The 25,114-nt window shown below is 43.2% G+C and overlaps 3 protein-coding genes and 1 long non-coding RNA gene across 4 annotated transcripts; 3 read left to right on the top strand and 1 right to left on the bottom strand.

Annotated features, from left to right (window-relative positions):
• The first annotated feature begins 774 nt into the window (after positions 1–774).
• Positions 775–9,550, top strand: LOC128443013 (oxysterol-binding protein-related protein 2). Its single transcript, XM_053425699.1, has 14 exons — positions 775–869; positions 1,148–1,297; positions 1,403–1,502; positions 3,168–3,243; positions 3,712–3,846; positions 4,258–4,355; positions 4,468–4,650; positions 4,829–4,936; positions 5,033–5,122; positions 5,207–5,321; positions 5,796–5,915; positions 6,730–6,853; positions 6,979–7,069; positions 7,535–9,550. Exons 2-14 carry the CDS (start codon positions 1,261–1,263, stop codon positions 7,635–7,637), a joined length of 1,380 nt encoding a protein of 459 aa, XP_053281674.1. The 5' UTR covers positions 775–869; positions 1,148–1,260; the 3' UTR covers positions 7,638–9,550.
• Positions 9,551–10,592: 1,042 nt separating this feature from the next.
• On the top strand, positions 10,593–15,741 carry LOC128443024 (proteasomal ubiquitin receptor ADRM1). Its single transcript, XM_053425715.1, has 10 exons — positions 10,593–10,836; positions 11,736–11,963; positions 12,045–12,161; positions 12,274–12,397; positions 12,487–12,573; positions 12,652–12,760; positions 12,874–13,127; positions 14,172–14,329; positions 14,740–14,842; positions 15,414–15,741. The coding sequence occupies exons 2-10, from the start codon at positions 11,754–11,756 to the stop codon at positions 15,509–15,511; spliced, it is 1,260 nt and encodes a 419-aa protein (XP_053281690.1). The 5' UTR covers positions 10,593–10,836; positions 11,736–11,753; the 3' UTR covers positions 15,512–15,741.
• Positions 15,742–15,910: 169 nt separating this feature from the next.
• Positions 15,911–24,737, bottom strand: LOC128443006 (CDK5 and ABL1 enzyme substrate 2). The gene is made up of 9 exons (XM_053425689.1): positions 24,172–24,737; positions 23,694–23,786; positions 21,954–22,031; positions 21,709–21,808; positions 20,300–20,468; positions 20,112–20,209; positions 18,995–19,101; positions 18,667–18,871; positions 15,911–17,569 (listed from the first exon to the last, which is right to left on the bottom strand). The coding sequence occupies exons 1-9, from the start codon at positions 24,735–24,737 to the stop codon at positions 17,429–17,431; spliced, it is 1,557 nt and encodes a 518-aa protein (XP_053281664.1). The 3' UTR covers positions 15,911–17,428.
• Positions 19,333–21,052, top strand: LOC128443053 (uncharacterized). Its single transcript, XR_008338931.1, has 2 exons — positions 19,333–19,585; positions 20,770–21,052. It is a non-coding gene; the product is annotated as an uncharacterized LOC128443053 (long non-coding RNA).
• Positions 24,738–25,114: the final 377 nt, after the last annotated feature.

The following is a 25,114-nucleotide window of genomic DNA, read 5'->3' as shown; positions in this document are numbered from 1 at the left end:
CCCTGAATGGCCCCCCATAGAATAACAAAGTGCTGTGAATAGATGCACTGTGTGAATGTCTGGGTGAATGTAGAGTGCTTTGAGTGGTCATCAAGACTAGAAAAACGCTATATAAAACCAAAACCATTTATTAATTTAGTGCAGAGTACAGTTGTATTTTGAAGGTAACTTTGTTGAACCGTTGAACAAGTCTAACCAATATATATTAAAATTTGAGAAATATTAAGTTTAAAGTCAGTTTTTATATCTATTTCTTGTCACAGCTCAGCAATAAAAATATACCTTATAAGAAAATACTCAACTTAAGGATGAAAATGTCACATAAAACCAAATAACTGATATCTAGCTGTATATTTAATTATTTAATTTGAACACTACCTTGTTTCTCACCAACTAAACTTGGTTGTCTGGCTTCTTGTCACATTGCATCCTGCAGATCGTTGTTTCTCTTACACTTACTTTTCTTGCTTTTCTATCTGAGTACTTTGTAAAATCCGTTATTAAAAAGAGCTGTATAAATAAAGTGTATTATTATTATATATAGTGCATAGTTCAAACTGTGTTTCTAGCTTCCATAGTCCACTAATGAATGAATGTATATATTGATTAATTGATGTTATTATAGAATCAGTCTCTTGTGTGATGAGTCACATCTTCTCAGTTTAAATTAAATCAAACTTTTGCTCTTTTGTCAAAGTCACATCTGTGTTGTTGTTGTGGTTGAAAGCAGCTGCTGGACCCTCTCTCTGATTGGCCCGCTTGGCCTGTCCATCACGTTGTCCTTGCCGCCCACATCCGCCGTGGTCTAGCGGTTGCCCACTCTTCGGTTGTTTACGTCTTTAGCGCGTTAGTTTGACCTCGACTCTCAGGTACGTGTGACCGGGCTGCGTTCGAAACCCCTCCATGTGTGTACGTGTGTGTTTGTCCGAGTGTGTGTAGCTAACGTTAGCTTAGCTCCGCTGACCCGCAGACGAGTTAAATCGGCGATGCTAACGGCTAACGCTAGCTAGCCACACAGCTAGCTAGCAGCCCCCCCCCCCACCCCCCTGGGGAGCAGGGCTGTTGACGGCCGATGTGGTTTCAGTGGTTCCCCGCATGAGGACGTGTCTTCTCGGCCCGGTGCTAACCAGCTTTCCGCCGTTCGCAGGTGGTGTGTGCGGCTGTCAGTGATGCCCGGGGAGAGGCAGGGCTGCTGCGGGGACAGGACAGGCCGAAGGCGGGGACATGTCTTCTGAGTGACGCCTCGTTTACTTTGTCAGGATGAACAGCGAGGAGGAGTTTTACGACGCTGAGACAGGTGAGCTGGACAGACAGGGGGACATGATGCAGGACACACTTGCTTCCTCTACGCTGACATGCATGACCTGTGTCTCTCCTCTTCCTCCTCCTCCATCATCTGCAGGGCTGGAGTCAGATGATTCCGGTGAGGTCAGTTTCAAAGATGCCCTGGTGCTGGAGCGCAAGCAGGCGGCCACACAGGAGAACGGAGTGTGGGAGCGCAGGTGAGGGACCATGGCTTGTGCATGTATGTTTTCAGATTCAAGATCATACGAGCAACTTCCAGTCTGACACTTGCCCAAAAGTACATGTCAACAAACAAACAGAGGTCGGTGAAGGTCATCCTGATAGAGGTTAAAGGTTCAGTGTGTAGAGTTTAGTGGTGAAGTTCCACGATGCAGCTGAATACTTACCTCAATGCACTCGGATCACTTTAATCCTTCACAGTTATTATCTACGTTACTATTTGCAATCAGTTTTCACATCCTGTTCAACGTCCTTTTTACATTCATATACACTACTCTCACTTTATAATTTTACCAACTTATGATGTTAATATAAAGGAACCTTTCTAGGGTGCAGAAAACAACAAATCATACAATTTAGATGATGAAACACCACTAGGACTATTTCATAATCAATTTCTGCCAAAATTCTTACACACTGGACCTTTAAGGAAGTAAAATAAGTAGCAATAAAAGACAATAATTGGATAATAAATGAGTTACATGAGTTATCGTGTAAAAGATGTCATTTAAAATCGAGACTGTCTGAGTTTAGTAGCCTGAAGGCGTCACCGTGAACTCATGAGACAAAACACGATCAGGTTGGCTGATAAGATTATTTTTCCTTCTTCTTCACCTGATTCTCCCCGAGGGAACATGTTTAGTTTTTTTAGTCATTTTTCGTGTTATAATGACTAAAATATAACCACTGCAGTAAACAGACATTTAAAAATGAGCCTTTCCTCTAATGTTGATGACACTTATGTTTGTGAAACAGTAAGAATATCTATAACTCATTCAGGGCTGGGCTACGTGGCCTAAATTATATTATAAGACTAAATGTTACAGTCAATATCGATGATTATCACAAAAACATTATCTAAGCAACCGACTGAGGATCTTAAGATGAAGCTACAAAGCAGAAGAGGCTATAAAAAGACATGAAAGCTTTTTCCAGCTCGAAATTTCCACTGTCTTGAGTCGTCATGTAGAAATAACAGCAGAAGGAAACATCTGAAAGATCGAGTGAAGTCTCAGATCAAACTGTGAATCTGTTTGGAACAAAGGTAAATCAAAACATCCACATGACAGCTGAAGACCTGCAGGAAGGTTTAAGCTGACACAGAAGCGGTGGAGCTCAGTTCCATGGATTCTAATTAATATCTGAAAATATTGGCGGCTCATGTCCTGCAGTCAGTCAAGATACTGAAAATGAGAAGAGGCCAGATTTTACAACAGGAAAATAATCCAAAGCATTTCTCAAAATCCACCGTGAAACACTTCACAAGAGATGTGAGGAAATGCTCCTCTCTTTAAAATCAACTTAAATATTGTATTATTATTGTATAACTTGTGGCCAAACTTCTGCCAGCACCTGCATGTTTGTAAGAATGCAAGCATGTCAGCACATGACGACTCCTCGTGAGTGTGGGTTCAGGGTCTTTGTCATGCATGTACTCACACGTGGAGGCAGACGAGGCCCTTGTGACTGCATTTCTAACATGTCAGTGTGTGAGCCCCTCCTCTGCAGAGCACGTCTGTGTAGCTGCGGTTGTCTGTCACTTAAGCTTTTCAGCCGTTAAGAAAACAGCTGTTAACTGAGACACTGCATTCTTCTGATTTCACAAGAGCAGTTTAATCTTATTTGTTTCAAATGTGTACCAGGAAAACGCTGCCGGCGGAGATGATCTCCAGGAACAACTTCAGTGTGTGGAGCATTCTGAAGAAATGCATCGGCATGGTGAGTCCCCGACACGTGCACGAAAACAGTTTCATCTCATTTTACCGACGTCAACTTTGCTCCGGATTAGTTGCATTCCAGTTATGTTTTGGTGTAACATGCTTTTCTTTTCTTTTTTATGGAATCTAATTACATAAATGACATGTTTCATCTTTCTCCTCAACGCTACAAGATCAGTCTTGCTTTCCTCTTCTCTGCTCACTCGGCTGTAATTGGTTTTGGGAAATGATTTCTCTGCAGCCGTCTGAAAGAAGCGCAGTGACTCGAGTGAACATCGTTATTGCAAAAGTCATGATTTCTTTATTCTCCTGGTTGTTGTTTTTCGAGTTTAGCAGTAATATCATATGCATGAACTGTTTGAGTAAAGTATTGTTGCACCACAGAGCCTCAGCTTGTACCTGTTTACTTTTTCTTGTGTTTCCTGACTTCACTCTTCTGATTTGCTTCTTTATTTTTGGGGCTTTACAGGAGCTGTCCAAAATAGCAATGCCGGTTGAGTTTAACGAGCCACTGAGTTTTCTCCAGAGAATCTCGGAGTACATGGAACACACTCAGCTTATTCACAAAGCCTGCACTTTATCTGACTCCATAGACCGCATGCAGGTAGAGATGATGGATTTGCTTTGTTTTGCATTTCTCTTGGAATTAATTCCCTCTGTGTTATTATTATTATCGTTGTAAGGACACCTGCACATGTGTATAATTTTGAGCTGCAACTCACTTTTCATTTCTGTATCAATTCAGTGACTTTGTCGATTAATCATTTGGTCCTTAAAATGTCAAAAAAATTGTTTCATATTCCAAATGCTAAATTAATCTGACCAACAGACTTAAACTGAAAGATATTTACCTTAAACATAAACCATAAAAATGCCATAAATCCTCACAAGCTACCTCATTGGAATGTTTAGTATTTTTGCTTAAAAAACCATTTGAATCATTGATTTCCAGTTGATTGATTAATGGACTGATGGTTGCAGCTCTGCTCTGATTCACTTCATGTTTCTGTGACAGGTTGTCGCTGCTTTTGCCGTTTCAGCCGTAGCGTCTCAATGGGAAAGGACTGGAAAGCCATTTAATCCTTTACTGGGGGAGACTTATGAACTCATTAGGTACAAGAGAAGACAGTGGAAACTTAAATTGCCCCGTACAGTTTTGCTTTGGTGATAAAATGTTAAGAAATGTCATTAATGAGGGTTTTTAAATGTGCTTTTTTTTTTAAAGAGAGGATGAGGGCTACAGACTGATCTCGGAGCAGGTGAGCCACCACCCCCCCGTCAGTGCCTTCCATGCTCAGTCTCTGAAGCAAGAGTTCGAGTTCCATGGCTCCATCTACCCGAAACTCAAGTTCTGGGGCAAAAGTGTGGAGGCTGAGCCCAAAGGCACCATGACACTGGAGTTATTGAAGTGAGTCGTTCGTGTAGTTTATCGAGTTTTCTCCATGAGGTGTTAGAACTTAATGTTGGCATGTGGAAATATGTTAAATCAAAAATCTTGTGAAGAGTTAGATCAGCTGCTACTGAGTTTTGCTGCATAAAAGTCTGATATGAACTTTAATTCATAAATCTATTTTTCTCTTTCACAGACATAAAGAAGCGTACACGTGGATAAATCCAATGTGCTGTGTGCATAATATAATTTTAGGAAAACTCTGGATTGAGCAGTACGGAACCGTGGAGATAGTCAATCATAGGTACAGAGATAAATTCTGTGTTAAAATACAAACCGTTATATAGACCGGTGCTTATTGATCAACATATTTATATATTGTTTCAATTGAATTCCTCAGCACGGGAGACAAGTGTGTGTTAAACTTTAAACCATGTGGGATGTTTGGGAAAGAGCTGCACAAAGTGGAAGGTTACATCCAAGACAAAAGGTAAGAGCACAACAACCCTGTAAACAACCAGTTCCTGATTTAATTTCCTCTAAAGCTAACTTGATGTCTCTGCTGTGGAACTAGTAAGAAGAAGCGACGGGTGATCTATGGGAAGTGGACAGAGTGCATGTACAGCGTGGACCCCAAGGTGTATGAAGCGTACAAGAAGACGGGAGGAGACTCAAAAAAGCCGAGACAAGTGAGTGACCCGAAAAAACGTCTCACGTGTGAAACTTCCACTGAAATGAAATACTGCTCAGAGTCTGTTCTTTCACGTCTTTTCTCTGTCGTACAATGTGACGTGAATCTGTGGATTTACTCATCGCTCTGAAATGTTTTTTTCTCAAACGGAATCTTTTCCTTTCACAATAACGTGCAGTGGCGTTAGTAGCAGGTAAGGTGAACGTGTACTTGGTATTCTGTAGTGTGCTACTGCTGTTGTCCAGTTGGAGTTATGTTCAAAGTGCAGTGTATGGTTAGATCATTGCCAGCACTATTCCATAATGTCTTGCAATGACGTGCATTGTTGCTTGAGAGACATGTGTGATTTGTGGCGACTGTAGTTCTGTGGGTCACCTGTTTGCACACGTACTGTATTTAATGTCTGCTCTAAATGATCTGTCTGATGATGGTTATTGTGTGTTTGTGTGTGTGTGTGTGTTTTTGTGTAAAGGAACAAAGTTGTGAAGGTGAAGAGGCAGATGAGATGCCGGAAGTTCAAGATACTGTGACTGTGATACCAGGAAGTGCCTTATTGTGGAGGATGACGCCGCCGCCTGCCAACTCTGCGCAGGTCAGAATCACACACACACAGACACACACTCACTAGACCATGTGCTACACAATGAACTTAGACTTGAACATAGACTTTATATAAAGATGGATGAAATGCCAGCTCCCTAAAAGTGAATCCCACCCACCTAGATTGCCCCCTGGTGGATGGCTTCAGTAAAGGTCATAAAGCCCACCTCTTCCATGTTTGTAGATGAGACATTGACCAAACTAAAACATGTTATTTAGTTAATTAGGTTGAATGAGAGTGTGCATCCTCGCTACTGTGACTCCATCCCCAGATCGCTGCTGTGCTGATGATGTCTCTGGCACAAGATGGCAGCGTTGCTCTCTGGGATATTTTGTCTTTGTCTCTGTACAGTGGGAGGAAGTGGAGACGCATTGTCCCTCTCTCTGTACAGTTCATGGGCTTGAACAATGAGGAGTGTAGAGTTGAGGATTTAAAAAAACAATCTTCTAAGAAGCTTTATTTGGCTTTTTACATTTAAAAGTCACCGGGACAGTTATATTAGCAGAACTTCAAATGTCTTAAACCAGATTAAACATCGTCCGTATTTCCTCTGTCACCCACTTACGAGGAACGAGGCCCATATAAGGAGAAACAGACACAGTGGTGCAGTTTACATGTTTCAAACTTGTCTTCAGAACAGAAGCTATGAGCATCAGGCCACGTGATGGTTCAATCACATCCCTCACTGTACAAAATGAAGAACTGCATTGTTTTTACCACATTTGTGTCACATAAGAAGTAAAACCATATTAACTAAAAGATGTTAACCCGTACTTTAACCCTCTGTGTGAATCCTCTTGTGTAGATGTACAGCTTCACCAGTTTTGCCATGACACTAAACGAGCTGGAACCCGGCATGGAGCGGCTGATGGCGTCGACAGACTGCCGGCTGAGGCCCGACATCAGAGCCATGGAAAATGGAGACATAGGTAACGCTGACCTCACGTGAACATGAGGGTTTTGATTTCAGAAGCTACAAGCGGCTGCTTCCTTACACATGACCGCATCACTGACATGATTCTGTCTTCTTGATTTATATTTTTGTGATTTATAGAGTCTGCAAATACAGAGAAAGAGCGATTAGAAGAGAAGCAAAGAGCTTCACGACGGGATCGCTCCAAGGACGAGGAGGAGTGGTCCACCAGGTGTGTGTTCGTTTCCAATATCCATCTCTTTGGCTATTTAACATCTGGCTCAAGTTGGAATAAAGCCTGAGTCTCTTACATTAAAGATACAACTGCAGTTTGAAGCTCAGCAATATGTGACTGCGTGTGAAGCTCTTATCATCTGAACACAGATTAATCTTTGCTGTCTGAACATTCTCTTCAATATAAAGATAGAAAACTAAATGGTGAATTTAAAAACCACAAAAATCATCTTATTGACAAAAGCCTAGCATTTGAAGAAACTGTTAAAACCCACAACATCTTCAACGTGTGTAAAGTGAAGATATTAAATATATAATAAGAAAGAACCTCACTCGAAATCAGAATTCAGAAAATGTGTTTTAACATGTTCTCATGTTTGTACATTTGCACATTGCTCCTGTTGTGTAACGTCCTTTACAGGCGTCATTAAAAACAGGTCTTCCTTGTTTTATTTCCCGTCAGGTGGTTCAATCTGGGAACAAACCCCCACACGGGAGCGGAGGACTGGCTCTACACCGGTGGATACTTCGACAGGAACTACGCCGACTGTCCCAGCATCTATTGACGCCAGAGGGAGCTCACTGTGAACGTCTCCTCCCCGACTGGTTTTACTTAGTTTCTCTTGAGCATCGAACATCCGTGTGTCTGTGACGCTCACTGGTACCGTGTCTGTGTCTGAGTCAGTGTTACGCTGATAACATCGAACTGTTATCAGGCAATTAACAAGATGATCTGCAACCGACTGTGAACGCCGTGCACAGGAGAAATGTTATAATATGGAGAATTTTAGAGTTTACTTACTGTAAATGTACAATAATAGTCCACTTTGCTCACCTGACGAGGGTTTTAAACCTGTCACCTCTGTGCGATCGCTGCCTTGCTGCTGCAGGAGGCAGAGCTCTGACTTCCTATAGGACGTGTTTCCAGGTTTAGGTTTTCCACCGTCATCGTACCTGTAGACAAACCACACACTTCTGTCAAGTTGCATTCAGATATCAGGGGATATTCTACACATCTGCTACTTTTATATAAACCCTATTTGAATATTAGATGTCTATTTTAGTTAGCACTAAACATCCGTACAACATCACACGTGTGATTATTTTCCGTGACTGGAGACAAACAGTAAATTCGAAAAAGCTGCTTATAACCACGTTTACTGCCACGGTAAACAGATGTTGTTGGTACATTATATTGTTGTCCGCTGTAACATAGATGGTGTGTATAATACCTGGTGCATGCATGTTCACCAGGTGAATTATTTACACACGGTTAAGCCATAAAAAACCTTTTCTGCACTGAGTATAATACATGAGACTATAAAGCAAAGGGATACAGAGCGTATTGGTTTAAGAGAGGAGGGGGGGGGTTAAAGTCTGAGGCTGCAGACTCCAGCCCCAGACTGTTTTTAATTGTTTGTGTAGATGGTCACAGGTGGTCGACACAATGCCTGTACCTGGATGGACAGAGGAGAGAATCAGTGTTCCATGAAAAATAACCTGAGCCGTAGGATTGTCAACAAATATGAATACTAGCCTACAACATGAAAAATGTTGGTACTAATGGATTTTTGTAACTCTTGTTATTAATCTCTGTCTCACTTGAATTTAGGAGCACAATCTTTCTCTAAGTTCTGGGCGTCATAGCTCCAATTAGGAGAGCACACCTCTGCCAACAGTCAATCCAGCTGCAGCGACTTTCATAAACATTAGATTTGTTTTCAATCTTCCACGCAGACTTTTATTCACTGTGGAATAAATGATTTGTGATATTCTCTGGACACTGGATCTAAATGGAAAAACGTTATTCATCTCAGATATTCGCCCGATCGAGGAGCTGCACCTCAAAGAGAAAACTGTGTCCTACTGATTGTTAATTAAAGACATTCTCTTCACACGTGGACACAAAGTCACTGAGTGTTTCCAGCTTGAGCTCCTCGGTCATTCTTCAGTTCACCACACACACATATAACAGGAAACTGTTGACATCATGAAACCTATGCAAACTGAACCATCCACTCTGCCCTCCTGAAATGTGAAAAATAAAAAACACTTAATTTCTGCCGAGCTTGCAGTTAATGAATGTCGTGTGATGAAGATGATGACGTTAGAAACTGTAAAGCAGCTTAGGGATGTTCCTTTTGGTTTCTGAGCACTAACCTCACATTAAACTGCACAGTCGCCCGCTCCCAGCCCTATGCACTCAGTGTTTAGTGTAATGTCTGATCTGGTGTCTTCCCCCTGCCGCTCTCATCTGTTATCCTGGATTCAAAGCACTTTGTGAGGCCTGCACACTCGGAGGTGCAGCTTCAGTCGGATGGTTCCTCTGATCAAACCTCTGTGTTTCTGTGCGACGCCAATCTGAAATGTTTACATTGTGTGTTCTCCTCCTCATACGCTTCTCCTCACCTAACCATATGCTCACAAGGCATATTTAAGAAATAAATAATGGAAACTTCCAACAATGTTCTTATTTGAAGATCTTAATTTCAGTTGTATTAATTTCACACTTTAACAGCATCTTATGACTCCAGTGTTAGTTTTTATTCCAGTGCTTCTTTACAATAAACAATTAATGGTTATATATATATTTATATATATATAATGGTATAGTCTGTCACAGAGAAATAATCTACAACCCTTGATTATTGATTCATTGTTTACAAGCAAAATATATCTAAAATCAGTTTCAGCTTATTTTAAAAAAAAAACGACAAAAAGGGCAGATACTATTTCAGAGAAACGCCACCAAGGACCCACAAAACTACACAACAAAGACAATATGATCATAGAGACATGTAGAATGACCACATACACAAACAATTTTAGGAAAAAAACAAAATATGACAAAGTACAATAGCAAAATGACCATAAAGACACACCAAGACACACAAAACAACAACACAGACATCACACAACCAATAATGACTGCCACAAAGATGCACGGAACTTAGAAATAAAACAATAGACTAAAGAGACACAAAGTGACCATTAAAACACATGACAAACTCAAAGGGACACACAAAGTGACCACAGAGGGAAAAACGCTGACTAAGGTTATTTTAAAAGAGAAAATAAACTACTACAGAGACAGAAAACAAAGAAGGAATAAAAGAAAAAACTAAGACACACAAAACAATTTGGAAAAATAATTGATATGAAGAGAATCAACAATTAGCCACAATGATTCAAAACTTTAAAGACAAATTATACGACTGTGTCTATAAATATATGAAAATCTAATCTAAATGTATGTCCTGTACATCTTTCTGATCCATATCTATAGAAAAACACATAGAAAATGCAGTTTTTTCTTTACCTAGAGAAACTATATACAAAGACCTGGTCACTCAATAGAACTCAAGCAGATCTCATGTCTCCTGCAGATTTAATAATATTATCACGAAAGAATCAACTTAATTAATTCAAGAAAACAAAAGCTAAGAATAAAATAAATAAAATATTTGAATAAAACAACATAAAATAGGACCCTGATCAAAGGGTTCAGAATAAATCAGATATTACTACATCATGTTAAGTATTGAAGTATTTCCCTGTGTATTTATGTATCGAGGAGTGTTGTGTTGTGTTGTGGTGTGTTGTGTTGTGTCGTCTCTACCGAACCTGCTCAGCGCTTTTAAAGCCCCCACGACTGACCCCCGTGTCGACCAATCCCAGCGAAGCACCGGAGCCAGTCAGCCAATCATCTTCACCCTCGGTTAGCTGTTGACCATCTTGCGGCTGTTCGCTGATTCAGAGAGAAATGTGAGTAAAACACGTTATTTCCACATGTTTCCGGTTCGTACGAGCGGATCCAGATGTTAGTTCAGTGTGTGTGTGTGAAGTGTGACCGTGTGGAGGCGTGTAGGGGAGGAGGGAGCTGGGATCAGGCCTCTGTCAGCAGGATGCACAGTCATCTGCTGCAGCTCCCTGTGTTTCACATGTCCCATCTGATCCTGGATCCGATTCACTTTGTGTTATTATAAGGGTTTAAAACGTCCGGGTTGAGTTTACAAATCAACACTTTTTAATCTTCATGAATAAAATCTACAGGATGAATTTGTGCCAAGTCACCAGGTCTGGCTGCATTACTGCTGTGTTCATCTTTATTGGATTCTATATTTATATTTCTAGTTTTGTATTTTAACTTTTACTCTTGTACTGTTTTTTTAACCTTTTTAATAAAATAAAATAAAAAAATACTCTTAAATCTGCTGTACCACTTAACTTTGTGTAGCTTCAGTTATTTTTATTAATCTTTAAATCTGTATTTATATTTGGCTTCAATACTCTTCAAGCCTCTGTTACTTGTATAAATACTTTATAGATAAAATATTTGTACTGTTAATATCTCTATTAGCACATACTTCCACCATCCGTCCACTGTGAGTGTGTCACTCTGGTAAACAAGGTCACGTTTGTGTGTTTGATTCCGAGTTTGTTTAAATGCAAATCACACTTTACATACTGAGGTGGAGACCTAACACTATTTAAGAGGAACCAACAGTTCTCACACAGAGCAACACTTGGTGACAGTAGAACTCTAGAAAGGGACGAGGGGCCCTTTGACATGTCTGAGCTTTTAGTTTAGTTAAGTCTGTGTTTTAATTGTCATATTAAATATAAAAACAAACTGTGTGTCCTCCCCCCGTCTGTCCCTGCAGCACTGTGTCCTCCTCATCATGGCGTCTGGAGCGTTGTTCCCCAGCATGGTGTCCGGGTCCCGCGGCTCCTCCAGCAAGTACCTGGTGGAGTTCCGGGCCGGTAAGATGACCATGAAGGGCAGCACGGTGACCCCCGACAAACGCAAAGGTCAGGTCTACATCCAGCAGACCGACGACTCCCTCATCCACTTCTGCTGGAAGGATCGCACCACCGGGAACGCCGATGATGTACGGAAACTCCACGAAGCACCGGCTGCTCTGTGTTTGATTATTTCATTTATTTTAACCATTTTTATCTTGTTGTTTTAGGACCTGATCATCTTCCCTGATGACTGTGAGTTCAAACGGGTGAGCCAGTGCACCACGGGACGGGTCTATGTGCTGAAGTTCAAGGCTGGTTCCAAAAGACTCTTCTTCTGGATGCAGGTGAGAAGCTGTCAGCTACTCACAGTTCACTCTTCATGTGGATTTAGTTTCCTCTTGACTAAAGACTTGTGACTGAACTGGCGCCTCACTCAGTGTTTTGTTCTGATCTCAGGAGCCCAAGACCGACAAGGACGAGGAGCACTGCCGCAAAGTGAACGAGTATCTGAACAACCCGCCGATGCCCGGTGCTCTGGGCAGCGGCAGCAGTGGAGGACACGACCTGTCCGCTCTGGGAGGTAAACACATTTCCCCCTTCTCATACCGCAAAATATCAGTAAACCGGTTTTTACTCATACAATGTCACATCTTCTGTTTCCATGTGTAGGGGAGGGCGGCCTGCAAAGCCTTCTGGGTAACATGAGCCACAACCAGCTCATGCAGCTCATTGGACCGACTGGACTGGGGGGGATTGGTGAGTGGTCCTCACACAGCCGAGCTGACAGTGTTAGATCATCTCATTAGATTCTGATTCTCGCTCTCTGATCCCCAGGGGGCCTCGGGGCTCTGGCCGGTCCGGGCCTGGCCAACCTCCTGGGCAGCGGCAGCAGCAGCAGCAGCAGCAGCAGCTCCGTCCCTGCAGCCAGCAACTCCTCAACCAGGTAGAACTTCAAACTAAACTTCACATATTAATAACGATTCATCTCACATGTTCATTTATATCTCAGTTTGAAGTTTGCTCGCTGACAGAGAAGCTGTTGTTTTTCCCTCTCAGTCCGTCCACAGCCGTCACCCCCACCTCTACCTCCGCTACCAGTCGTCTCGGCTCCTCCCAGGTTCCCACCACTCCCATCACCCCCTCTGCCACCTCAGCAGCCTCCCCCACGGCCACCACCCCCACCACCCCCGCGGTGTCGTCTGTGGCCGCGGGGGCAGCCAACCCCACTCAGCCCATCCAGCTGAGGGACCTGCAGAGCATCCTGGCCACCATGAACGTCCCGGCCACTGGTCAGGGAGGAGAGACTCCCGGTAAACACAACTCACACAACGCAGACCAGCAGCTGCTCTCCTCAGAGCTGAGAGAAAACTTCCACCTACACAACCCCCAGAGGGAACAATACATCATTAGACCCAATTAGTACAATCACAACTACTTATGCTGCATAATAATTACAAGTGTGAACACACCAGGTTCTGTGTGACTGTGTAATTTCAACTTGTTAAATCCAGTTTGTTGCAGAAGCAGGAAACTGCAAACACAACAATGTGTCCCTGGTGTGACTCAGTTTGACTGCGTCGCTCTGGATGAGGAGCATCACTGCAGCTGAGCCCGACTCCAGCTGACAGGCTTTCTGTTCAGTGTTTCTGTCTGAGCCTGAGGTTTCCCCCCCCCGATTAGACGTGTGCAGCGTTAAATGAACCGGCAGAGCCCAGCGTGACTGAGCCTGCCCTTTACTGGGCCCATCAGGCTTTGACTCGGTATCCACCCTCCAGTATGCCATCACATGACTTCCTGTATGTGAGAGGGGGACAAACTAGAATCATCTCAGTCTTCAGTTCCGCTCGATGTCTCAGTTTGATTGTGTTGATTCACTCGCGCTGCTTTCAGCTGCTGCAGTTTCCTGTGAAAACGCCCTGATGAGCTCAGTTCATCACTTAAGAGCCGACAGACAAACATCTTAGTGACTCATTGACGAGGCGAGCGGAACATTTAGAGACTTAAGAGAGATTCTTCTCAGATAGTGGTGTGTAGTGAAATAAACACTGATATTAAACAAGTCATTGCAGGTTTTAATAGTAGTTTAACAAAGTTTTAAAGCGATAAAATAAGAAGTGATGTGTTCAGGGAAGAGTTGAGCTCATTTAAGGTGCAGTAAATGTTGAAATAGAAGCGTGAAAAAAACTGTAAACTGACAGAGACAAGTGACTGACCCCAGTGGAGCATAGTTCATTATATATGCAACCCATTATTATGTGTGAATTCCTTAAAGTGTGATGGTTTTATAGTATCGTGTACTTAAAATGAAGCTGCCTTTTTATTCAACCTGACCGGTGTCTGTCTGTTCCCTGCAGTGGACCTGGCCAGCGTCCTGACACCGGAGGTCATGGCGCCCATCCTGGCGAACTCTGAGGTGCAGCAGAGGCTGACGGCGTACCTGCCCTCCGGAGAGTCTCTGCCCCAGAGCTCCGACGAGCTGCAGAACACGCTCAGCTCGCCCCAGTTCCAGCAGGTCAGGTCCCAGTCTCCCTCCTGGGTGCCCCCCCCCCCCCCCCCCCCCCCCTTTAAAAGTTCTCATTTCAGAACAGGGAAACTTTGTATGAACATGATTTTTCTGTTACTTTTCCTCCTTTACTATTATTCATTGATTTAAGAGATGTGGAAATACTGAGTTAAAATTTAGAGTCATTCCATAAAACAGACCTTTGTATTTATTGCACGTGAATCAGTTCCAGTCGTGAAATCTGATAAACCAACAAACCGATCCAGGCTTTTTTATTTCCAGACGAGTTTGACATTAAATATTTGACTGTCCCCGAGCACCGAGACAAAATGTGAAGTTCTGCACTTTGTTCTCTCCTCTGAGCAGAGTCCGGTATTTAGCATCTGGTCGTGACTCTCGGTATTTATCGTCCTCTGCAGGCGATGAGCATGTTCAGCAGCGCTCTGGCGTCCGGGCAGTTGGGACCTCTGATGAACCAGTTCGGTTTGCCTGCAGAGGCGGTGGATGCCGCCAACAAAGGAGGTCAGTGTTATACCCACATCACACACACACACACACACTGTTCACTGGGGAGAAATTCTTTCTTTCCTTCTTCCTCTTTACATAAGATATCTTTCTTTCTCTACACGTGATCACTTCCATTTATTCTTTTTCCATCTTTCTTTCTATGTGCACATGAGATTTAAATACACTATCTTTTAAAGCAGTAAAATGATGTTGAGTATTTTCAAAGTATCGAAGGGGGATTTTATATTTTTATCGTTTTTAATTCACATTTATTTGTTAGTTACTTTGCAGATCAGGATTTTAAACACTGCAATCATACATTTTGTTTAACAAGTTTCTAAAAGAATTGGTTGTTGGCCAACGTTTCACAAGCAGAAGTAAAAGTTGGGAAATGATTTCACCATTTCAAACGCCTTTTCATCAGATGAACCTGATGGTCATTGGTTCAGATCTCCTTCTTGGATTTGTTTAGACTAAGAAAGAACATACAGACTCTACCTTTTCCTTCAGTGTTTCATGGATTTGAAAGATATCCAATGCAATCTTTACCTGCAGCCTCCACTTCTAAACATTTCCGTCTTTGCAGATGTGGAGGCTTTTGCTAAAGCCATGGAGACGAAGTCGGACCAGGACGGAGACGCCAAAGACAAGAAAGACGACGATGAAGACATGAGCTTGGATTAAAAAGAACGTTGACATTATTTATTGAATTTATTTAGCTGCTTCTTACATTTTATTAATATTACCAGGATAAGGAATGTGATTAATCTAGTTGAGACTTAGCTGATAGTGCTGTGTTCATCCTGTAACAGTGTGTTGAGTTCATATAAATACTAATTTAACTGAATGAACATGTGTCCCTCCTGCATGTCAGCTGCCCTAACACAAGGGAACGAGTAAAGTGATGAGAAACACTCCTGACTGTTGTGGTTATTTCCCATCTGGAGCTACAGTCGATTTTATTTAGCATGTGTTTCAACAGACTGATTTAAGATGGCCGACACCTCAGGTTGTGCTAAAATATCCTGGAGACAGTCGCCACAGTCTGAGCTCTTAACCAAAATTACCACTTGAACAGACATCATTTTAACATCTTTTAATTCAAAAAGTATTTGACAAGTAGTCCACCAACATGGAGGAGGCCGGGTTTGTTACTGATACTCTAGACAGCCACCAGGGGGCGATCTAGATTCAGGTTCACAAATGTTGCTGGATTTGAAAACAAACTCTAACCCAGAAGTCTAATCAGTGTCTGAAAATATGTGTAAAAAAAAAAACATTTTACAATAAGAAAACAGTGGATTATTTCACAGTTTGACATCCAACACACAGATACACATTACAGACACACAATACTGAATCACCATCATGTCCACGACCAGTAACACGTGTTAAATTCTCTACAGCAGCAAGACGAAGAAATGTCAAAGTTAAATATCACTGACGATGAGATGGTTAACCATTTCACTGCCACTGTGGTTTCAGGCACTTTTCTATTCTCCCCCCCCTCCTCGTACTCATCTGCCTTTTGGCACAACGACCTGAGCGCTTCGCTCTGCGGTCAGGCTCCACCGCTGTTGGCACAAGAAACTCGTACATCCATTCACATGCTGCAGAGTTCCGACAGTTTGATTCCTCCTTCAGTCACAAACTAGTCACCCTCCATTGGCTCTCAACGGAGCTCAGGAGATTTCAGTGACAACGGCTCCAGTGAAACGTTTACAACTCTTTGGGTTTGACTTCATGAGCAATTCAAAGATATGAGGAAAAAAAGGCAAAGATTCCTGAGAACTGAAAAAATGACATCTAGAATTACATTCCAGTGCATTAAACAAAAACATCCCTGGGTAATGAGACATTTAAAATAAAAAACATTCAATTTCTATAAATACGACAAATCAGAAATCCTCTTTCTTTACACGTGACACCATAGACAATACATATCAGCACAGATTCAACAACAACAACAAATTCTTAAACACGGAGCTGCCACGTTTTTTTTTTTTTGATGAATTCATGAAAGTGGCTGCATCACTGTGGGACGGACATTTCAAATTTAAAAATCGCTTCTTGAAAAATGGACTAAAACCTTGATACACAACCACAATCTACAGTTTTAATGTCTAAAAAGATGTCACAGTGGTTTGTAAAAGGCGTTCACAAAAATCAGCAGAGTGATTTCTCTGTCGTTTGTGATTAACACACTAAACTTGAAGTGTTTAGTCGGGAGAAAGGTGCCAGTGAAGAGTTTGTCCACAAAGATCACAGCGTACACATTTCAGAAACAGGTGAGGAAAACAAGGATGTATCAGAAAAATCATGAGAAAAAATAAAAGCACAAATAACGTGCTGATTGGACGTCTCTAACATAGAGCTCATGATCATCACCATCAAAACGTCACACGTACAAAAACACACACATTCAGATCGAGTGTAAACGAGTTCTTCTCACTGACAGGAAATAAATAGAATTGGTTTTAAACATGATGGCTTATAAACTGGTCAATCCACAACACACACACACACACACACACAAACAAACAAACAAACACACACTTGCTGGTGTTATCGATGATGCCAGCGGAGTGAAGGGGCGTCACTCTACCCCTGCTTCACCAGTCTGCGGTAATGCGGCATGACCTTGCTCTCCGGTAGGTAGAGTCCCATCTCCAAAGCAACCAGCACCGGGAACTCCAGGGGAATCAACTCTCGGCCGTTTATACGGAAACGCTCCTCCAGCTTCTGCTCGTCCGCAGGGAGGGAGAGAGAGAGAGAGAGGGGGGGGGGAGAGGGAGAGGGGGGGGAGAGAGAGAGAGAGACACACACAGGAGGAGTTTAGAGGAACATGTTGTGATGCGTCACATCCATTAAAAGATCATGCAGGTGACATTATAACGCCACTCGATCAATGTCTGCTCCATAACCTCCTGCTCATGTGACATTTACTGCATTTTAATGTATTTTAAAGTCCATAATGGAGTCGGGGGACATCTTGGATTCGATGAAAGGCTTTGAGAGATTTATTGTTTGGATACTAAAAGAAATCTGCTGGAGGAACTGTGTGTGTGTGTGTGTGTGTTCATTTCTGTCGCCCTTCACACATTTATTTAGATATTAATCGATGATGTCGGATCATGAATCCTGATCGTTAACGTCACTTTCACCCTGATGTCCTGACTGTGTGTGTCTCGTGTTGTGTGAACAAAATGTTGGACCTCCCCCCCCCCCCCCACCCCCCCCAATGGGTTTAAATACGTGTCTCATAAACTCTAGTATTAAACTTCAGTACTGTTCAAGTCCTAATTCCTTCTAATTAGTGTTGGTGTTTATTGTTAACGTGTAAAGTGAGCCCTAGTGCGATTCCAAATAAAAATCTGGATCTGGTGTCACAAGGAGATTCTGAGTGAAATTGTATGAGATATATATGCATGCATGTATGTAAACCATGTCAAATTGCTCCCTACTGTGGGACCAGTGTATTTACAGTGAACATAAGATCAATATTTAATGGTTTCATTAACATTTGAATGTGTTCAATTTCAGAGAGGCCGTTGTTCTCGGTGTTGCAGTCAAATGAAGACTTCTTACTTCACCGTTAATCAAGTTAAATAATTCAGATTTTAATCTCACACTATTTACTCACATAACATTGACAAGAACCTGTTCCTATTCCTGATTAATGTGTGTGAGTGTTGAAGAAATAATGTTTGTTTAATAACTTTGGTTGAATGTGTGTTTTTCTACTTTGTCTTCAGTTAAACATCATCCTGCTTTGTTTCAGGTTTGTATACATTGACAGAGATATGTGTGTGTGTGTGTGTGTGTCTGTGTGTACTCACATCAATGAGCTGTTTGACTTCTGGCTTCCGCAGATCACTGCTGATCTTCGCAGCCAGCAGCACGCAGGCCGCCGCCACCAGCTTCCTGTTCTGCTTGTTGAGTCGACCCTGCAGCACCAGCTTCTCAAAGTAAACAAAGGCCATAGCTATGGTGACGGGCTGCAGGCCACAGTCCTCGCTCCCGAGCCGCATGTCTCTCTTCAGGCTAGAGCAGGAAGGGGAACGGTTACTGAGGAGTGTTCTAAGAAAGACTGAATCATGTGAGGAGGTTCAACCTTCAAAAAGGAGCAAAGTTTGAACCTCTACGTGGAACTGAAGAGGTCTGTACCTTCTTATCTTGCTCAGAGTCAGCTTAATGTGGGGGAACTTCTCCTTGAAGGTGTTGTTCATGTTCTTCTTCAGGTCGGACGGCTTCACGTACTCGATAACAGTCGTCTGCAGGGACAGAGCAGAGCAGCAGGTGAGCAGGAATCACAGATCAGTGAAGCTTCACACGTGGTTTTGTAAACTGTCTCTGGAACGTGTTTCCACACATTCTCATGCTGGAGGTTTCAGTCTTGTGATTGAGCAGCAATGGAAACATGTGATTGTGGAGAACTGCTTTACTTTGACAGGTTAAAGGAACACGTCCGTTTTTCTGCAACTAACAGCCCATGTGACACAATTAGTCACGTGACCAAACAGAGGAAGCAGGTAAAACAGGTCAAGAGAGAACTTCACATATACAAGCAGCACATCAGTAATCAGATCTCTCCCTTAACCACAACCATGTTTTGCAAACATGGCTCTCTTACTTTCACTGTGAGAAAAGAGACGGCCATGTTGGTTGAGAATGTTGTGTGCGTGTGTGTTTTTGTCATAACAGTGAGAGGACGGACCGACAGACGGGTGTAGAGAGAACGGCTGCTGTTTTAAAAAAGTAAGGTTCATTACAAAGATCATCTATTTGATTCAGTTGGTACTGTCACTGCAAAGTTCTGTTGTGGAGCAGAGGAGAAGAAGGGATTTCCAGAAGCAAAGCATTAGCCAGAGCTGAAAGTTTATGCCAGGTTTCTGTAAGCATTTGTTTTTTCATCAGGTTTAACCTGAGCGAGGCCACACGACAATGACAACACTCATCACTTCCATAGATTAACTGACAGTTAAACATCCAAACTTTACTTTTAGAGGCTAAAACGTTTGCAAAGTACAACACCCTGAGGAAACCAGATTTCTCTTAACCTTTATCCTAATTACGGAAACTAGATTTTTCTTTTACGTGACATTTAACTGGTTATCAAAAGTTTTAAAGTTTCTTCTTTTCAACCCTCTGATCGCAGACACAACCCTGATCTCATCAGAATAAAAAAGATCCTGAACCACAGCTATGGTAGAAAGTCTTTTGACATTTCAGGGAATATGACAGTAACCCTGTTGTGAGTGAGCCGAATAAAAAACAAACTCACCACGTAGGAAGCGAATATAAGAACCCTCTTGTGTCTCCCAGACGGCCACTGGGGGTCACTGAGCAGGTTGGGGTCGTACTCTGCCACCTCCTCTGCATCTAGAAAACACAACAAATAAAAACAAAGTCAGGTCAGATAAAGAACCAGGAAGCAGGCGTGTCTCTGTAGAGGTTTAATTTGAGACGTACGCGGCTCTTGCGTCACGCTGTTGTTGAGACGACCCTGGGTGAAGTTCCTCTGGCCGTTGCCACGGAAACGGGACTGGGGGGTCTGGGCTGTTCCGTTCTCCGGTGCGGTGCCGCTCTTCTGCCTCACCAGGGCGTTGGTCGGATAAAGGAACTGAGCGTACGACACAGTCTGAGGAGGAAACACAAGAGAATCAGAGATAGTGTCAGGGTCACTGTGTCTTTCACTACGCTCTACACTCAGAGCAGTTTATTAGGAACAACCATACGTCTGCCTTTTCAGAGGATCACCCACTCGGGCTCAGCCAATCATGTGGCAGCAGGGAAATGAATTAAACCATGATAACGGTCACCGGCTTCAGAAAATTGTGTGATCTCATTAACTCTGACTGTGACATGATTGCTGGCGTCAGAACGACTTGTTTGAATATTTCTGAAACTGCAGATCTCCTGTGATTCTCCACCGTCTCTAGAGTTTTAACTCGGAGCGATGCCAAAGAACTGAAATAATCCAGAGAGACGCAGTTCTGCTGAGGGAAGCCTCTCGATGATGAGAGAGGACAGAGGAGCTGACAGGAGAGCTACAGATCCACATTCCTTACAACTGTGCTGAGCAGAAAAGTGTCTTACACATCAAACCTTGAGGTGGACGAAGGTCATCAGAAAAACAATGTCGGGCTCAGAGCCTCACAGATTTATCAGTTACTGATATGAAATCTTATTTGGCAGAATAAACATTGAAGATAAAAAAATGCATTTATGTTTCATAGTCATTTGTAATCCAGTTTATGTTTAAACTGTTATAAAAGTCTCAATTTCATTTCGGTATCATGAGAAATACTGAAGTCGGACACACGCCCCTTTCTACACCAATCAAGACAGAGACAGCACATGTAGGTGATGATGACAGGATGTAGAATCTCGGTCCAGATGTTTGTGTTTTAAAACTCCCTTAAGCTGCTTTCAGACGTGCACTGAACTCCGGATAATCTCCTGAAATGATTCAGGACGAAAATGCCTGAGTCAGTTGATTCTCACATGGGCTCACTCGGACATTATCTGGAGTTCTTCCTGCCGGCCCCCCTGGTAAAAACTCCAGAGAATGTCCGTGTGAGCCCACGTGAGAATACAGCAGGAGATTATCCAGAGATTTCACAGCAAACAAGTGGGCGTGTGGGCGATGTTTCTAACATGCGACAGACAAAACAAATATCTAAGAAGGAAATAAGGGATTATGTAGAACACACAAACTTAGAGCATTTCAAGAGCTATTATGGATGGGAACTGACACCGCTGTGGAAACACTACACACAAAGACTTTCACAGCAAGATTTTCCTGTTTCCTGTGAATGCATCTAATCCGCAGAATCTCCTGCTACGTCTCCAGGGTTTGAGTACGACGAGACATTTACCTTTCCGCAGGCGCCGAGCTCCACACCCTCCAAGTAAGGAAGAAGGTCTGCAGCCACCACAGAAGACAGCCTTTGTCTCTGAGTCTCCATCTTTATTTCACTGTTCACAAAGAATCACACTTACGTCATTTTCTCCACACACACAAACACACACACTGACCTGTCATGAGAATGATATGGAGGTTGATGAAAACATAAAAGCGATGGCTGGGTGCTGTGTGCTTGGGATGGTGCTGGTTTTGTACCTGAGGTGAGTGCTCTCTTCATAGGGCAGCACTGAGAAAGTAGCGTAAAGCGACCGCTTGGCACAAATCAGCATGATCCTGCAGGACACAGCAAGTACAGGCAGACAGAACAGATGGGGCGTCAGTCTACAGACAACAACGACTTCTACACCTACAGCTTCTGAACGCCCGACTTTCACCAGCGAAATACAAAAATCGCTCACAGAGCCGCTTCTATTTCGATCACTCCCACGGCTAAACAACGGCCCACTACAATCTGGAGTTCACAGCAGGGGCAGGGAAGTCTGAGAGCGGGACCTGCCCCAGTGTGTGCTTCCAAAATATAATCTGTAACATTCAAGTCACAGAGAAACAGTCAGTGGAGCTGAATCTTTAAACTGATAATTAACTGGAAACTTTTTTGATAATCAAATGATCTTTGTATGTCAGAAGTCGAAATAACAGAAATGACAACTGTCCCTTTTAAAATCATAAGTTAAATATTAAAATGTAAATTTGTATGATGATATAAACTACTGAAAAGTCATAAATATGTTCAAATGCACGTTTTTGAGATTTTGTTTTCTGCACCCGACTGAGAGCCGTCCAACTTTTCCATAAATCGGCTGATTATTTATTTTACTAAACCATTTGGCTGTTGAGTTAAATAAAAAACTTTTATAAAAAAAAGAGCCACTTAACTAACATGAGCCTGCAAAAGTAGTAAATATCGAACTTCACCTTTGTTTAATGCTTATAGATTCTTATAGATGCTCATCTCTGCCAGAGACACAAACCAGGGCTCAGAGACGACTTCCATAGGAAACTAGCAAACACGTTCAACTTTCACTAGAACTGTCAAACTGAGTTCTCACAGTCTACTAAACTTCAGCCCAACTAGTGAACACAACAACACTTTGTGGGACCACAAAACACAAACAACCTTCAGCTCCACACAATCCACCGGTCAGTCAATAACACACAGTCACAGCCGTCTCAGCTGGGGACACTCTGCAGTAAACAGCCAGGTCCGACCTTGAGGGACGGATATCAAATCTCTTACAGGGAAACAATATCTCACCCCTGACTCTCCTGGTGTTAATTATCTCAGATTCCTAACCTTGACTGTGTACCTGCCTCACACAGAAGCAGAGAGACACGCCCTCAGAACACCTACAGATATCATTGTTTTCGCACACACTGGCAGAAAACCTGTGACGCAGCAGCATGTGGGTGGATATGAACATGAAGTTTGTGTCAGACGGTGACATGTGGCGGAGGAGGAATGAAAAACTCTGGAAAAAGAAGAAACATCTGGATGACGTGTTTATGTCAGGGACTCGGCATGAAAACAGAATCATCACAAGCGGCCGGCACGGGGATATTTTGGTCCGGTGTTGGTAATGTTGTTACTTCACTGTTGGTGCAATAGGCTGTTTCAATTCCACTGCACCTCTTTTAGATTTCGCTCCACTCCCAGGGGCGATTAAACTCACGGAAGCAATCGCGACTCAGCAGCTGCAGAGCTGTTTGTCGTCCGCAGCCCAAAACTAAGTCTCTGCCAGAGTTAAGCCGCTTATTACAATACCAGCAGGAGCAGTGTAACCCTGCTGGACACCGGCCTGGTTCACACTCTGACATGAAACTGCCCGTGTAGCTCTGAAGTTCTCTGACATGTGGGTAGTAGGTCAGAGTTACTCATGTGTTACTCAACTGTGTGTAGATGCTGTGTGTGTGTGTAAACACAAGCTGCAGACTGACCTGCATCCTCTGGTGTCGTACTGTCTCATACTCTTGATGAAGTGGACTTTCTTTGGCACCTTGGGTCCAGGAGAACCAGAGATGTTCCTCAACCTGAGCGAGGGAAGGAAACATGATTCATTCATCGTCTCAACATCAACCAATCAAAGGGCTGTGGTTCCGAGATGTCACTCAGGTGTGGACGTGATGGAAGGATGACGACAAGGGTCAAATCCAAACCCCCTTAAGACAACAGGTGTATGATTTATGATGTTTTCTTAAAACCACACATAAATCTGACAACTAACACAAGAGATAAGACAACAATAAGACCACAAGACACAAAGGAGCAGTGTTCACCAGAAACAGATTAATGATTATATATATTATACTTAAATAAATAACTACAGATATATATATTTACTACTGTAAGATAATGAGAGTAGATAACCGCTGGTCTCATTTAAGGGCCCATGATGATCCACACCCACACACTCACCTCTGCCGAGACTCCGGACATGCTCCGGCCGGGCTCAGGGCGGCGGGTGTGGACTTGGCCCGGGAGCAGGGCTGGTGGCCGGCGGGCCCCGGAGACAGGGGGGTGTCCGGGGTCAGCGTCTCCGCCAGACTCACACCATCCAAAAATACCTCGTTGGCCCCCACGGCCGCGGCAGGTCCCGGTGACATGACCAAAGAAGGCCGGGTAGGAGTATCCACCCCGAGGACGCTGGAGGATGAGCCGCTGCCGGAGGGTTCCGTCACCTGGGCGGCCGCTCCTTGGACATCCGGCGGCGGAGGAGGAGGCGGAGCAGCCGGAGGAGACGAGACCGAGGCGGCTCCGTCTCTGTCCCCGAGCCGCTGCTCCTCCGTGGCGGCTTTCTGTAGCTCCGCACTTCCACCGTGTGTAACCCCCTGTGGCCGCCCGTCGAGCGAGATGTTGTTGAGGAACAGAAGAGCCGCCTGCCGCCGCCGGGAGTCCTTCGCTTTCCTCCGGTGCTCGCGGTAAGTCTTGACCGGCTTCGTGGCGCTGCCGGCGGCCTGCACTCCGCACAGGGCGGTCGCCATTCTGGTTTGAAATGTGGCTGATGAAGGAAGAGGATACCGGTTTCTCGGCCCGGCCCCGCAGTGCGCTGATTGGCTGAGACGGTAATTATGCAAACTGTATTGTAAATACTCGCAGGTGATTGGATAAGAGACATAAGAGACACGTTGTCGAGGCTCGTATTTGATTGGATAAATGGAAACAGTGGGAAATATTTCACCACTAACTCACTAAATATTTATCTACTTATAATTAAAAAACGAATTAATCTTTTAATTTGTTACTTCTCTCTTTTAAAATTAAAATACATGTTTAAATTCTTATGAGTGAGGAAAATAAGACATTTTACTTTTGGATACTGGGCAGAGATGAACTTTATTCACAGTATTTGTGCTGCTTT

Source organism: Pleuronectes platessa, chromosome 6 (assembly GCF_947347685.1).
Source record: "Pleuronectes platessa chromosome 6, fPlePla1.1, whole genome shotgun sequence".
NCBI classification, from domain to species: Eukaryota; Metazoa; Chordata; class Actinopteri; order Pleuronectiformes; family Pleuronectidae; genus Pleuronectes; species Pleuronectes platessa.
The sequence above is the reverse complement of the archived record's forward strand: the minus strand, read 5'-3'. Positions and strand labels throughout refer to the sequence as shown.